The sequence below is a fragment of the Manis javanica genome, chromosome X (assembly GCF_040802235.1).
Source record: "Manis javanica isolate MJ-LG chromosome X, MJ_LKY, whole genome shotgun sequence".
NCBI lineage: Eukaryota > Metazoa > Chordata > Mammalia > Pholidota > Manidae > Manis > Manis javanica.
This window is the reverse complement of record NC_133174.1, coordinates 39,220,569-39,237,452: the sequence shown is the minus strand read 5'-3', so window position 1 is coordinate 39,237,452 and position 16,884 is coordinate 39,220,569. Positions and strand designations below refer to the sequence as shown.

The 16,884-nt window shown below is 38.1% G+C and overlaps 1 protein-coding gene across 1 annotated transcript in view; it reads left to right on the top strand.

Annotated features, from left to right (window-relative positions):
* The window catches only part of ZNF674 (zinc finger protein 674), a 58,597-nt gene that overhangs the window by 27,876 nt on the left and 13,837 nt on the right, over nt 1-16,884 (top strand). Inside the window, 1 exon segment of the mRNA XM_073227503.1 lies at nt 3,251-3,266. Coding sequence (XP_073083604.1) covers nt 3,251-3,266 — 16 coding nt within the window.

Below are 16,884 nucleotides of genomic sequence, written 5' to 3'. Positions count from 1 at the left end.
ACCACTTTATCATTATGTAATGTTCTTTTTTGTCTCTTGTTACTTTCTTTGTTTTGAAATCTGTTTTGTTCAGTACAAGTACTGTGGCACCTGCTTTTTTCTCCCTATTGTTTGCATGAAATATCTCTTTCCATCCCTTCACTTTTAGTCTGTGTATGTCTTTGGGTTTGAAGTGAGTCTCCTGTAGGCAGCATATAGATGGGTCTTGTGTCCTTATCCATTCTGTCACTCTATGTCTTTTGTTTGGTGCATTCAGTCCATTTACATTTAGGGTGATATCAACAGATATTTACTTATTGCCATTGCATGCTTTAGATTTGTGGTTACCAAAGGTTCAAGGGCAGCTTCTTTACTATCTAACAGTCTAACTTTACTCACTTTTATGCTTTATCAAAAACAATCTGAAGGGTTTTTTTCTCCCTTCTTTTTCTTCCTCCTCCACATTTTATATATTAGGTATCACATTCTGTACTCTTTGTGGTATCCCTTCAGTGACTTTGTGGGTAGTTGATTTAATTTTGCATTTTCTTAGTAATTAATTGGTCTACTTCCTTTACTGTGGTTTTATTTCCTCTGGTGACAACTATTTAGCCTTAAGAGCACTTCCCTGTATAGCAGCCTATTTTCAATACACTGTAGAGATGGTTTGTGGGAGGTGGATTCCCTCATCTTTTGGTTACCTGGAAATTGTTTAATCCTTGCTTCAAATTTAAATGATAATCTTGCCAGGTAGAGTTTTCTTTGTTGGAGGCCCTTCTTTTTCATTACATTAAATATATTATGCCACTCCCTTCTGGCCTGTAATGTTTCTGATGAGAAGTCTGATCATAGTCTGATGAGTTTTCCTTTGTATGTGATTTCTCTTCTCACTCTGGCTACTTTTAATACTCTGTCCTTGTCCATGATCTTTGCCATTTTAATTATTAAATGTCTTGGTGTTGTCTTCCTTAGGTCCCTTGTGTTGGGAGATCTGTGCACTTCCATGACCTGAGAGACTTTTTCCTTCTCTAGATTGGGGAAGATTTCAGCAATTATTTCCTCAAAGAGACTTTCTATCCCTTTTTCTCTCTTCTTCTTCTGGTACCCCTAGAATGTGAATATTGTTCTCTTTGGATTGGTTGCACAGTTCTCTTACTATTCTTTCATTCCTAGAGATCCTGTTTTCTGTCTGTGCCTCAGCTTCTTTGTATTACTGTTCTATAATTTCTGTTTCATTCACTGTCTCCTCTATGTCATCTCATCTGCTTTTTGTTTTGTTGTTATTTATTTACTTATTAAGGTATCATTGATATGCAATCTTATGAAAGTTTCACATGAGCAACATTGTAGTTATTACATTCACCCATATTATCAAGTCCTCCCCTCCACACCCAATTTCAGTCACTGTCCATCAGCATAGTAAGATGCTATAAGTCACTACTTGTCTTCTCTGTGCTATATTGCCTTCCCTATGATCCGCACTACATCTAATTTGCATTTAAATCCCTCCATTGTATGTTTCATTTCAGATACTATATTTCTCAAAGTTTCTGTCTCTTTTTTGAAGTCTTACCTGAGACCTTGAATATTTTTCTGTAGCTCTGTGAGCATGTTTATGATTTTTAGTTTGAAATCTTTAACAAGAAGATTGGTGATTTCAGTTTCACTTGGCCCTCTGTGGTGTTTGAGGGATTGTGGTTTGTACAATATTCTTTTGCCATTTCATATTTCTAGTGATCCCTTATGGAATAATAACTTCTGGTGCCCAGAAGCTCTACTCTCTGAAGCTGCCTAGCACCTGGAGCCATGGCAGGGTTTGCAGGAGTGTGGCACTAATGCCTCCCAGGAGGAAAGAGCTCTTTCCTGCTTCCCAGCTGCAGTACCTGCCTCCCCTGCCAGGGCCAGTGGGCTGAACATGCAGGGAGGAACCTCTATGCTACATCCCTGTAGCTGCCATAGGTCATCGCCCTTTGGCTGGCCTGGTGCAATGGTAGGAGCAGCAAGTTTGTGAACTGTTGCTGGCCAGAAGGAAGGAGCGGCAGGCTGAGTATCACCATCAGGGGCCTCAAGGCTGCATAGCCAGCCAGGGGGATGGAGCACCTGAAGCTTCTGAACATTCCCAACCTGCTCAGCTGAGTGTGCTGGGACGATTTTGTCTACCTGTCCTTTCTCCTGAGCAGCAAGCTCTGTGTAATCCTTGTCCCTTTAGCAGCCCTCTCACTGTTGGGAATTCTTTCAAAGTGCCTGCCTTTCTTTTGTCCTTGAGCAGCCAGTTGTGGGTACCTGTTCTCCACAAGTGGCTTGAATCTCAGTCTCTCTGAGTATTCCACCTGCCTTTGCTTTCCAACCCCTCTAATCTCCAGAGTACTATGTTTTGTGGGTCTGTGCTCCTGAAGCAGATCTCCAGGGGTGGGTGTTTAGCAGTCCTGGGCTTCTACTCCCTCCCCCTCCATTTCTCTTCATTCCACCTGTGAGCTGGGGTGGGGGGAGGTATCGGGTCCTGCTGATTGCTGCTTTGCTACTTTACCCTTTTTTGTGAGGTTTTCCACAGATGTAGGGAGCCTATAGCAGGTTCTTCAGGTTGCTCTTTCAGGATTAGTTGTAGTTGCTGTATTTTCATGTTATATGTAGTTTTGGGAGGAGGTTTCTGCCTCACTTCTCAAGCTGCCATCTTTTTCCACCTGATCTCTAAAATTTCAAAACTTTTTAAGGTTTCTATATATCTCTGTTGAGGACTTCTATTTATCCATTCATTTCAAGTGTGTTTACCTTTATATCATAGAGCCTACTTATGATAGCTGCTTAGATATTCTTCAGTATTTCCAGCATTAAAGTGATATTGGAATATGTTGATTGTTTTTTCCCTTGAGAATTAGTCCCATTTTGCTGGTTGTTTGTTATGTTGAAAAATTTTGGATTCTACCATAGATAATAGTGATTTATTTTTTGTTTTTAGTCTTTATCAGGTAATAAATCTGGCTAGATTCAGACCACTAGTTATATTCCACCTGTGAGTGTGGGTTCCAGTCAGTTCAGTGTTCAAAGTCTTTGCCATGTTCCTTTGTGTCTGTATTGTGTATGCATCATTCAAGGGTTAATTTGAGACTTGAATGGTGGTTTAAGTCTTTGTGCAATTTTCAAAGCCTTTGTTAGCATGTCTCATACATTTGTCACTCAGGTGTTATTCTTAGAGTTGAGCTGTGGTTTAAATCTTAGTTTAGTTCAGTTCTTAAAGGCTTTGCTTCCCTTGCAACAGCACCTGTTGGATGAGCTCAGGACCTGTGGAGGTTCATATGTGGAAGGGCAGTCTTGGGAAAAAAGGAGGGGGCCATAAAGGATCACTGATGTATAAGCTGCTTCTCTACATTTTTACTCACCTTCAGTCTGCCTGCTTTTGTTTACCTGTCAGAGTCCTCAAGTAGTTGTTTTTTATATTTTGTCCAGAGTTTTTAGTTACAGCAATCAGTAAGAGAGAAGCTATAATAGACTTATTCCACTCTGGCCAGAAATGGATACCACGATTTCATTCATTTTGCTTTTATCTTTATTTTTTATGCCCTGCTAGTTTGAATTTGATTTTCTCTTTTCCTAGTTTCATAAGGTTCTAGAAGCTAGATCACTGGTTTGATAGCTTCCTTTTCTAATAAGTATTATGGATGCTATGACTATCTATACTGATTTAGCTGTTTTAATCCCTTTATTGTGGTGTAATTGATGTACAGGAAATTGCACATATTTATAGTGCACAATTTGATAAGTTTTGACATGTACACACCCATGAATCCATCAGCACAATCAAGATAATAAAGTCAAGAATAAGTTGGGACATCCTCCCATCTCTCTTCAGTTCTTTGGAAAAATATTTGTGTAGAATTGATTTTATTTCTTCCTTAAATGTTGGATAGAATTCACTAGTGAAGTCATGTGGGTCTGAAGCTTTCTTTCTGGGAAGGCACTAAACTACACTTTCAACTTCTTTAACAGATACTGGGTTATTCAGATTATCTTTTTGAATGAGCTTTGGTAATTTGTGTCTTTCAAGGGGTTTGTCTGATTCACTTAAGCTGCCAAATTTATTGGCATAAAGTTGTTCATAATATTCCCTAATTTTTGAGGGTCAGTGATAGACTCATTTTAGTTAAAAAAAAAAAGTCTAATCCAATGTAGTAGTGAAAACTCTGAACTTCATTTAAAGGGAAATCTCTTCACCAGCTTCAGTGTCCAGGCTGGAAGTTTTCAGTGGCAAAGGAAGCACGCTCGGCTTTTCTTTCTTTACTCTCCTAGCCAACTCTTCTCTCTCCCCTTCACTCCCCAACTCAACAACTAGGCCATCGCTGGCTTCTTGCATGAAGCAAGTGAGGAAGGAAGGAGATACAAAGAACAAAAATAGTTTGATCTAACTGATAAAGATGTAATCTAATATTGGTGCTCTCCACATGTGGTGGCCAAAGGCTGATTTGATTCTTCCTGTCCTTGGCACATCTATGGTCTCATTAGGAGATGCCCAGGCTAGGCTCCTGACTGCAGTTTCCCCTCTACAGGCAGGGCTTCTCTTCCAGCAAGTTATAGCATGCCTCCTCTCCAGCTCTACACCACAGCCCCACAGCACACCTCCAGTCTCTTTTCGCTGAAGTCACTTTGATGCTAGCAGAAAGCCCTATTTCCAATAAAACCCATATCCAGAGGGTCCACATCTGATTAGTGGAGTTTGGTGGGGGGTGGGGGGGGGAGGGACCTGCACCTTGATGTCTTCACCCCCATACAATCTCTTCTCTACTGCCACAGACTACCTCAGCCTGCCTGGAATCTATAGAGTTTATCTAGATGCACATCAGGTTCCAAGTCCCTTGTGTCCCCCAAACTCTAGTAGACATACATCAAACAAGTTGTTTCCTCAGAATCCTTCTTACTAGATTAAGGATGAAGCAAACATATTTCTCCCTCCCCAATTGCTGGAGAGAGAACATGCCACAGCTTTCCAACAGTTCTCTCCAAAGAAAATTTCTCCCTCAGCTTCTTCAACCTTGTTACCCTTAGACTTTAAAGATGTATGTTACAGCTGAGGGACATTAAGTGGTTTTGATCTATTCCTTTTAAGTTCTGCAAAGATCTCAGGACTAGAGAAGTACGTGGTAGTATTTTATTACTAGCCTTTGAAACAAAAAGAGTGGTATTTTTAATTTTTTTTCTTGTGATGAAAGCTTTTAAGATTTACTCTCTTAGCTACTTTCACATATGCAATACAATATTATTAACTATAGATGCCATGCTGCACATGAATTTTAAGATCATGTTACACCATTTCCCTAAGAGCATGGATTATAGCTGGATGGGCAGATACAACTTCCTGAAATGTCTGCAACTCAGCTGTTCAACAGGAAGCATTGATGTTAAAATGCAAAGTTCCATAACCATATGTGGCCAAACTGATGGTACAGATAGTGTGTGATTTAGACCAGAGCAGCCCAATAGAACTTTCTATAGTGAAGGCAGTGTTCTCTACATATATAGAATTGTAATATGGACACATGCTTTACATTTTTGTAATCTGTGTGAATTGGTATCTTAGAATTTTCATTTCCCTGATTGGTAGTAAAGGTATTAATTTTCATATGGTATTGACTGGATTTTCTGTGGCTTGTCTGTTCATATACTTCATTCATGTTTTTGTTGGGGTGTTTATGTTTTTTATTTATTTACGTGGATTCTTTCTGTATTTTAGATTTCAATTTTGTATATAGTTAATATCTTAGTCTTGGTTCTGGATGGCCTTTTTTGAGTAGAAGTTTTAATTGTTATATAATCAGATTTATCAGTTTTTTAGTTTGTACCTTTTGTATAATTGTAAGTGATTTTTTATGGCTGAACTTATAAAGATGTCATGCAATTTTCTCCTAAAAATTTAAATTTTTGCTTTTTACTTTCTTAAAAATCTGCCTGGAATTTATTTATTTTTATGTAATTTGTGAGAAAAGGAACTATTAGTTCACCTTTTATCCCCACTTGGACATCACCTGTACCGTACCATGTATTGAACCATTTTCCATAGCAACATGTGATGCCAATTCAGCCAGAGATCAAGTTCCATATATGAGTGAGTCTGGCCTAGGCTCTCTACTTTGTTCCATTGGTCTATTTGTCCCTTTGCCATTATCATGTTTTTATAACTTTATTCTAATGAGTTAAAACATGTAAAGCACTTAAAACAGTGCCTTACACTTAATGAATCCTATGCAAATGTCAGCTGTTATACCATTCTTACTGTTACTGATGTTGTTAGTAGCTGGTAGGATGAATCCCCCTTATCTTTTTAGACTCCTTGGTCTTCTATATAGAAATTTCAGGATTAGTTTGTTGAGTTCTGTGGAAAACACCATTTGGGATTCTGATTGCAATTGTACTAGGTCTGGAGATGAGTTAGGAGTAGGTTGGAGATTGACATATTTACACTATTGAATTTTCCTATCAGGGAACTATTATTTAACTGTTCTTTTCTGCCATTTAGTAACATTTGGAACATGTCTTCAGGAAGTGTTTGTGCATCTTTTGTTAAATTTATTCCTAGATACCTCTTAGTTATTATTGCAATTGTGATTGGGATCTTTTTTCCATTTTTAATTGTTTAATACTGTGTGTGAAAATGCTAGTGATACTTATATATTCAGTTTATATACAGAAACCTTTCTGAATGCTTTTATTAATACTATACACTTTTATATTCTCTTGTCTTCTGTATAAACAATTATTTTCATAAGAATGGTTTTGTTTTTGTTTTTTCTCTTCCAATTATATACATTTTATTTCTTTTTTTCTTTCATATTAGTAGGGCCTGTAATACAGTGTTGAATAGATGCAGTGCTAGTGAATTCCTTATTTGTTTCTGATTTAATGGAAACGATGATGAGGACAATGATAGTAATATAATAATAGGCAGTTTTGTAGTGCTTGCCATGTGCCACAAATGCACAGTATGCTTTGTACGTATTACAGAGTTTAATGCTCTGAACAATCCTGTAAAGTAGGCTGGTTGTTACCTCATTTTATAAATGAGAAAACTTCTGCGCAGAGAGATTATGTAACTTCTAGAACTCACCATTCAATGTATTTGCTGTGATATTTTAAAAGATACCTTTCATTAAAAGTTTCTTTTATATTCCTAGTTTTCTAAGAGTCTTTAAAAAGTCATGAATGAGTGTTGTATTTTCTCAAATGCTTATTTTCTGCATCTATTGAGAAGATACTTTTTGCTCCTTTATTATTGAGGTGGTTTACACTAATAGATGTTCTGATGTTGAACTGTTCTTGCATTCCTGTGCTAAATGACTTAGCTGTGAAACACTTTTTAATTAATTGAATTCAGCCTTCTGATATTTAAGAGTTCTGTATTAATGTTCATAAGTGAGGTAGATCTTAGATTTTCTTTTCTTATACTGTCCTCTTTTTCTGGTGTCTAAGGTTATATTAGCTGCATAAAACAGAGTGGGTACTTCTCCTTCTTTTTCTAGTTTCTCAAACTGTACTGGCTGAAGCATCCTGTCCTTGAAAGTTTGATAACAATCATGTACAAAAACACCTGGATAGGATGCCTGCCAGGAGCCATGCTACTCAAGCTGTGTAGCAAAGCTCAGGCTGGAGGAAGACCCCACAAATCAGGTGCCTTCGCAGCTGGTTCCCTCTATTACCCACCTTGATTTTGTTATTTTCCATTATACTATTGGCTTTGTTTTTACTTGCATTGTTGCCAAAGACTAAACTAACCTTTGCTAAGCAGCACGGAAAAGATGAGAACATAAACTTCCCAAAAGCTTTCCAGGACAGTGCTCCTGAAGAATAGAACACGCAGGGGCCAAATGGCGATCTTACCATAAAGTACCAAAACCTGCTGTTAGTCAAACATTGACCACCCCATTTCCACTGAGAATGCCCCCCTTGTTTTGCTAGTGAAACTAGTGATGGAAAGTTTTATAGAAATAGAGTCATGAGAAAATATTGAATAGAATAACCCTGTTGACACTTAATTAATCATTTCATGTTTTCTTCCCTCTACTACTTCCATAGTTTGTTTTTCTTCTTTCCTAATCACAGCCCTTTACTAGAATTTGTGCCTCATACGTGAAATTACCAAGTACCATAATTTTCCAGGAAGTAAAGATACCTCAAAACAAGTGCTGGGCATAGAAGCCATGGAGCATAAATCTGCAAAGAAGTGATAAACTAACCTTTTCAAAGAATATTACTTCTCTCTCACTTACCAGCTTTACATCTCCCTGTATGACCCCGTAAGATGGCTGGTTAGCCAGAGACGGGTAAGATTCCTCAAGGGAGGAACAACCTAAGACAGGCACAGTCGCAGGGGGGCCATCAGCTGAGAAAAAGGGGGCCAACAGAGGTGAGGCTTAGAACCTCACTCCCCCCCCTCCAGTTTTGAGAAAAATCTTCTACACCTGTGGATGTTTTGTTGCCCTTGTTCAGCTTGGATTAAGACCTGGTCTGTAGGCACAAACCTGATCATCTACATCTGCCTTCTTACAGTTCTAAATCATGCTTTCTATCTATATCTTGCATTTACCTACTACATTAACATTTTTATTAGATTCACATATAAAGTATAAAAATCAAATGACTAATCATACATTATATTTGACGTGATTGTTTATAGTTTAAGGTTTGTAGTTAAAATAGAAACAGTTTCTATGATATGAATGCCCTTGCATTGTTCACCACGTAAGAACTTGTTTAGTCCCTGCAGTAGTGGAGTCTTGGAGACCTGTGTAGCATATGTCAAGGAGATTTTGGTATCCACATAGAAGAAAGAGAAATGTAGATAAAAAGGGGAAATTTAGTTTGCTGCCTACTGTGCCCTATAAAGGAGTATAAAATGAAGATACGAGTTTATGATTTTAGATTGATTATAAATTTATTAAAGCCTCTAAGAATATTTTTGTGGGAAAGAATCCTAGCTAACTGTGGCACTAGGTGACCTGTATTTCATCCTGAACTGATAGACTCCATAGTCGCTGCTACATACTGCACGCTCCTATGGTCACATGCACTACTTAGAAACTGCGTTGCATAGAAACGTAAAACACAATAGAGTACAGGTTAATAGGAAAAGTTTCAGTCAAAGAACAGAAAAACAATCACCTGTCTAGCGCTTGACCAACCATGAATAGATTAGAAAGGAAAAGAAAGAAAAAAGCTTGCCTATACTTATTAACCAACTGCCTATACTAATGAATCATCAGAACAATAAAAAATAATCATATCCTTGTGCAAAATGGTATAAATAAAGCTGTCATTGGCACTTTGTCGAGAGACCACCTCCATCTGACTCCGTGTCCTGTCTCTCCATACGCCGACTCCGTCCTGCACCTTTGGGCATCCCACCCTTAGGCTGGAGCTGGACTCCGGCAGATGCCCTTCATTATGGCAAAACATTTGATTACAGAGTGAATTTTTTTTATTTTGGTATCATTAATCTACAATTACATGAGGAACATTGTTTACTAGACTCTCCCAATCATCAAGTTCCCCCCACATACCCCATTACAGTCACTGTCCAACAGTGTAGTAAGATGTTCTAGAATAATTACTTGCCTTCTCTGTGTTGTACAGCCCTCCCTGTGCCCCACCCCCAAATTATACATGCTAATCATAATGTCCCCCTTTCCTCCCCACCCTTATCCTTCCCTTCCCACCTATCCTCCCCAGCCCCTTCCCTTTGGTAACTGTTAGTCCATTCTTGGGTTCTGTGAGTCTTCTGCTGTTTTGCTCCTTCAGTTATTTCATTGTACTAATACTCCATAGATGAGTGAAATCATTTGATACTTGTCTTTCTCCACCTAGCTTATTTCACTGAGCACAATACCCTCTAGCTCCATCCATGTTCTTGCAAATGGTAGGATTTCTTTACTTGTTATGGCTGAATAATATTCCATTGTGTATATCTACCACATCTTCTTTATCCATTCATCTACTGATGGATACTTAGGTTGCTTCCATTTCTTGGCTATTGTGAATAGTGCTGCAATAAACATAAGGGTGCATATGTCTTTTTCAAACTGGGCTGCTGCATAATTAGGGTAAATTCCTATGAGTGGAATTCCTGGGTCAAATGGTATTTGTGTTTTGAGTTTTTTGAGGAACCTCTATACTGCTTTCCACAATGGTTGAATTAATTTACATTCCCACCAGCAGTGTAGGAGGGTTCTTCTTTCTCCACACCCTCACCAACATTTGCTGTTGTTTGTCTTTTGGATGGTAGCCATCCTAACTGGTGTGAAGTGATATCTCATTGTGGTTTTAATTTGCATTTCTCTGATTACTACTGATGTGGAGCACTTATTCATGTGTCTGTTGGCCATCTGAATTTCTTCTTTGGAGAACTGTCTGTTCAGCTCCTCTGACCATTTTTTAATTGGATGCTTTGGTTTTTGTTTGTTGAGGTGCATGAGCTCTTTATATATTTTGGATGTCAAGCTTTTATCGGATCTGTCATTTATGAATATATTCTCCCATACTGTAGGATGCCTTTTTGTTCTATTGGTGATGTCCTGTGCTGTACAGAAGCTTTTCAGCTTGATGTATCCCACTTGTTCATTTTTGCTTTTGTTTCCCTGGCCTGGGGACAGATGCTCATGAAGAAGTTGCTTATGTTTATGTCCAAGAGATTTTTGCCTATTTTTTTTCTAAGACTTTTATGGTTTCATGACTTACATTCAAGTCTTTGGTCCATTTCGAATTTACTTTTGTGTATGGGGTTAGGCAGTGATCCAGTTTCATTCTCTTACATGTAACTGCCCAGTTTTGCCAACATCATCTGTTCAAGAGACTGTCATTTCCCCATTGTATGTCCATGGCTCCTTTATCATATATTAATTGACCATAAATGTTTGGGTTAATATCTGGAGTCTCTATTCTGTTCCACTGGTCTGTGGGTCTGTTCTTGTGCCAGTACCAAATTGTCTTGATTATCATGGCTTTGTAGTAGAGCTTGAAGTTGGGAAGCAAGATCCCCCCTGCTTTATTCTTCCTTCTTAGGATTGCTTTGGCTATTTGGGGTCTTTGGTGGTTCCATATGAATTTTTGAACTATTTGTTCCAGTTTGTTGAAGAATGCTGTTGGTATTTTGATAGGGATTGCACTGAATCTGTATATTGCTTTGGGCAGGATGGCCATTTTGACAATATGAATTCTTCCTAGCCATGAGCATGGGATGAGTTTCCATTTGTTAGTGTCCTCTTTAATTTCTCTTAAAAGTGTCTTATAGTTTTCAGGGTATAGTTCTTTCACTTCCTTGGTTAGGTTTATTCCTAGGTATTTTATTCTTTTTGATGCAATTGTGAATGGAATTGTTTTCCTGATTTCTTTCTGCTAGTTCATTGTTAGTGTATAGGAAAGGAACAGATTTATTGCATATTAATTTTGTATCCTGCCACTTTGCTGAATTCAGATATTAGTTCTAGTAGTTTTGGAGTGGAGTCTTTAGGGTTTTTTATGTACAATATCATGTCATCTGCAAATAGTGACAGTTTGACTTCTTTACCAATCTGGATACCTTGTATTTATTTTGTGTCATTACCATGGCCAGGACCTCCAGTACTATGTTAAATAAACAGTGGGGAGAGTGGGCATCTCTGTCTTGTTCCTGATCTTAGAGGTAAAGCTTTTAGCTTCTTGCTGTTCAGTATGATGTCAGCTGTGGGTTTGTCATATATGGCCTTTATTATGTTGAGGTACTTGCCATCTATACCGATTTTGTTTTTATTTTATTTTGGTATCATTAATCTAAAATTACATGAAGGACATTATGTTTACTAGGCTCCCCCCTTCAACAAGTCCCCCCCCCCACATACCCGTTCGCAGTCACTGTCCATCAGCATAGTAAGATGCTGTAAAATCACTACTTGTCTTCCCTGTGTTGCACAGCCCTCCCCATGCCCCCACACACTATACATGTTAATTGTAATGCCCCCTTTCTTTTTTCCTGCCCTTATCCCTCCCTTCCCACCTGTCCTCCCCAGTCCCTTTCCCTTTGGTAACTGTTAGTCCATTCTTGGGTTCTGTGCTTCTGCTGCTGTTTTGTTCCTTCAGTTTTCTTTTGTTCTTATACTCCACATATGAGTGAAATCATTTGGTACTTGTCTTTCTCCGCCTGGCTTATTTCACTGAGCATAATACCCTCTAGCTCCATCCATGTTGTTGCAAATGGTAGGATCTGTTTTTTTCTTATAGCTGAGTAATATTCCATTGTGTATATGTACCACATCTTCTTTATCCATTCATCTACTGATGGACATTTAGGTTGCTTCCATATCTTGGCTATTGTAAATAGTGCTGTGATAAACATAGGGGTGCATCTGTCTTTTTCAAGCTGGAGTGCTGCATTCTTAGGGTAAATTCTTAGAAGTGGAATTCCTGGGTCAAATGGTATTTCTATTTTGAGCATTTTGAGGAACCTCCATATTGCTTTCCACAATGGTTGAACTAATTTACATTACCACCAGCAGTGTAGGATGGTTCCCCTTTCTCCACAGCCTCACCAACATTTGTTGTTGTTTGTCTTTTGGATGGTAGCCATCCTAACTGTTGTGAGATGATATCTCATTGTGGTTTTAATTTGCATTTCTCTGATGACAGGCGATGTGGAGCATCTTTTCATGTGTCTGTTGGCCATCTGAATTTCTTCTTTAGAGAACTGTCTATACAGCTCCTCTGCCCATTTTTTAATTGGATTGTTTGCTTTTTGTTTGTTGAGGTGTGTGAGCTCTTTATATATTTTGGATGTCAACCCTTTATTGGATCTGTCATTTATGAATATATTCTCCCATACTGTAGGATACTGTTTTGTTCTATTGATGGTGTCCTTTGCTCTACAGAAGTTTTTCAGCTTGATATAGTCCCATTTGTTCATTTTTGCTCTTGTTTCCCTTGCCCGGGGAGATATGTTCAAGAAGAGGTCACTCATGTTTATGTCTAAGAGGCTTTTTAAAAAATTTTTTTGAAGAACATTATGTTTACTAGACTCTGTCCTACCCCAAGTCCCCCCCACAAACCCCATTACAGTCACTGTCCAACAGCATAGCAAGATGCTGTAGAATCAATACTTGTCTTCTTTGTGTTGCAAAGACCTACCCTTTCCCCCACCCCCAACATTATACATGCTAATCATAGTACCCCCTTTATTCTTCCCCACCTTTATCCCTCCCTACCCTCCCATTCTCCCCAGTCTCTTTCCCTTTGGTAACTGTTAGTCCATTCGTGGGTTCTGTGATTCTGCTGCTGTTTTGTTCCTTCAGTTTTTCCTTTGTTCTTATACTCCACAGATGAGTGAAATCATTTGGTATTTCTCTTTCTCCACTTGGCTTATTTCACTGAGCATAATACCCTCTAGCTCCATCCATTTTGTTGCAAATGGTAGGATTTATTTTTTTCTTATGGCTGAATAATATTCCATTGTGTATATGTACCACATCTTCTTTATCCATTCATCTACTGATGGACACGTACGTTACTTCCATTTCTTGGCTATTGTAAATAGTGCTGTAGTAAACATAGGGGTGCATCTGTCTTTTTCAAACTGGAGTGCTGCATTCTTAGCGTAAATTCCTAGAAGTGGAATTCCTGGGTCAAATGGTAGGTCTATTTTAAACATTTTGAGGAACCTTCATATTGCTTTCCACAATGGTTGAATTAATTTACATTCCCACCAGCAGTGTAGGAGGGTTCCCCTTTCTTCACAATCTCGCCAACATTTGTTGTTGTTTGTCTTTTGGATGGTAGCCATCCTTACTGGTGTGAGGTGATATCTCATTGTGGTTTTAATTTGCATTTCTCTGATAACTAGCGATGTGGAGCATCTTTTCATGTATCTGTTGGCCATCTGAATTTCTTCTGTGGAGAACTGTCTGTTCAGCTCCTCTGCCCATTTTTTAATTAGATTACTTGCTTTTTGTTTGTTGAGGTGCGTGAGCTCTTTATATATTTTGGATGTCAAGCTTTTATTGGATCTGTCATTTACGAATATATTCTCCCATACTATAGGTACGTTTTTGTTCCATTGTTGGTGACCTTTGCTGTATAGAAGCTTTTCAGCTTGATATAGTCCCACTTGTTCATTTTTGCTTTTGTTTTCCTTGCCCGAGGAGATATATTCAGGAAGAAGTCACTAATGTTTACATCCAAGAGATTTTTGACTACTTTTTTTTCTAAGAGTTTTATGGTTTCATGACTTACATTCAGGTCTTTGATCTATTTTGAATTTACTTTTGTGTATGGGGTTAGACAGTGATCCAGTTTCATTCTCTTACATGTAGCTGTCCAGTTCTGCCAGCACCATCTGTTGAAGAGACTGTCATTTCCCCATTGTATGTCCATGGCTCCTTTATCAAATATTAATTGACCATATATGTTTGGGTTAATATCTGGAATCTCTAATCTGTTCCACTGGTCTGTGGCTCTGTTCTTGTGCCAGTATGAAATTGTCCTGATTACTATGGCTTTGTAGTAGAGCTTGAAGTTGGGGAGTGATATCCCCGCTACTTTATTCTTCTTTCTCAGGATTGCTTTGGCTATTCCGGGTCTTTGGTGTTTCCATATGAATTTTTGAACAATTTGTTCCAGTTCGCTGAAGAATGTTGTTGGTAATTTGATAGGGATTGCATCAAATCAGTATATTGCTTTGGGCAGGATGGCCATTTTGATGATATTAATTCTTCCTAGCCAAGTGCATGGGAGGAGTTTCCATTTGTTACTGTCCTCTTTAATTTCTCTTAGGAGTGTCTTGTAGTTTTCAGGGTATAGGTCTTTCAGTTCCTTGGTTAGGTTTATTCCTAGGTATTTTATTCTTTTTGATGCTATTGTGAATGGAATTGTCTTCCTGATTTCTCTTTCTATTAGTTTATTGTTAGTGTATAGGAAAGCCACAGATTTCTGTGTGTTAATTTTGTATCCTGCAACTTTGCTGTATTCCGATATCAGTTCTAGTAGTTTTGGAGTGGAGTCTTTAGGGTTTTTTATGTACAATATCATGTCATCTGCAAATAGTGACAGTTTAGCTTCTTCTTTACCAATCTGGATTCCTTGTATTTCTTTGTTTTGTCTGACTGCCATGGCTAGGACCTCCAGTACTATGTTAAATAACAGTGGGGAGAGTGGGCATCCCTGTCTTGTTCCTGATCTCAGAGGAAAAGCTTTCAGCTTCTCGCTGTTCTGTACGATGTTGACTGTGGGTTTATCATATATGGCCTTTATTATGTTGAGGTACTTGCTCTGTATACAGATTTTGTTGAGAGTTTTTATCATGAATGGATGTTGAATTTTGTCGAATCGTTTTTCAGCATCTAAGGAGATGATCATGTGGTTTTTGTCTTTCTTTTTGTTGATGTGGTGGATGATGTTGATGGATTTTCGAATGTTCTACCATCCTTGCATCCCTGGGATGAATCCCACTTTGTCATGGTGTACGATCCTTTTGATGTATTTTTGAATTTGGTTTGCTAATATTTTGTTGAGTATTTTTGTATCTATATTCATCAGGGATATTGGTCTGTAGTTTTCTTTTTTGGTGGGGTCTTTGCCTGGTTTTGGTATTAGGGTGATGTTGGCTTCATAGAATGAGTTTGGGAGTATTCCCTCCTCTTCTGTTTTTTGGAAAACTTTGAGGAGAATGGGTATTATGTCTTCTCTGTATGTCTGATAAAATTCCAAGGTAAATCCATCTGGCCTGGGGGTTTTGTTCTTTGGTAGTTTTTTGATTACCACTTCAATTTTGTTGCTGGTAATTGGTCTGTTTAGATTTTCTGTTTCTTTCTGGGTCAGTCTTGGAAGGTTGTATTTTTCTAGGAAGTTGTCCATTTCTCCTAGGTTTCCCAGCTTGTTAGCATATAGGTTTTCATAGTACTCTCTAATAATTCTTTTATTTCTGTGGGGTCCGTCGTGATTTTTCCTTTCTCGATTGTGATTCTGTTGATGTGTGTTGACTCTCTTTTCATCTTAATAAGTCTGGCTAGAGGCTTATCTATTTTGTTTGTTTTCTCTAAGAACCAGCTCTTGGTTTCATTGATTTTTGCTATTGTTTTATTCTTCTCAATTTAATTTATTTCTTCTCTGATCCTTATTATGTCCCACCTTCTGCTCACCTTAGCCCTCATTTGTTCTTCTTTTTCCAATTTTGATAATTGTGACATTAGACCATTTGTTGGGGATTGTTCTTCCTTCTTTAAATATGCCTGGATTGCTATATACTTTCCTCTTAAGACTGCTTTTGCTGTATGACACAGTTGTTGGGGTTTTGTGTTGTTGTTGCCATTTGTTTCCATATATTGCTGGATCTCCATTTTAATTTGGTCATTGATCCATTGATTATTTAGGAGCATGTTGTTAAGCCTCCATGTGTTTGTGAGCCCTTTTGCTTTCTTTTTACGATTTATTTCTAGTTTTATGCCTTTGTGGTCTGAAAGTTGGTTGGTAGGATTTCAATCTTTTGGAATTTACTGACGCTCTTTTTGTGGCCTAGTATGTGGTCTATTCTGGAGAATGTTCCATGTACACTTGAGAAGAATGTGTATCCTGTTGCTTTCAGATGTAGAGTTCTATAGATGTGTATTAGGTCCATCTGTTCTAGTGTGTTGTTCAGTGCCTCTGTGTCCTTACTTATTTTCTGTCTGGTGGATCTGTCCTTTGGAGTGAGTGGTGTGTTGACGTCTCCCAAAATGAATGCATTGTATTCTATTTCCTCCTTTAATTCTGTTAGTATTAATTTCACATATGTTGGTGTTCCTGTATTGTGTGCATATATATTTATAATGGTTATATCCTCTTGTTGGACTGAGCCCTTTATCATTATGTAATGTCCTTCTTTATCTTTTGTTATTTTCTTTTTTTTGAAGTCTATTTTGTCTGATA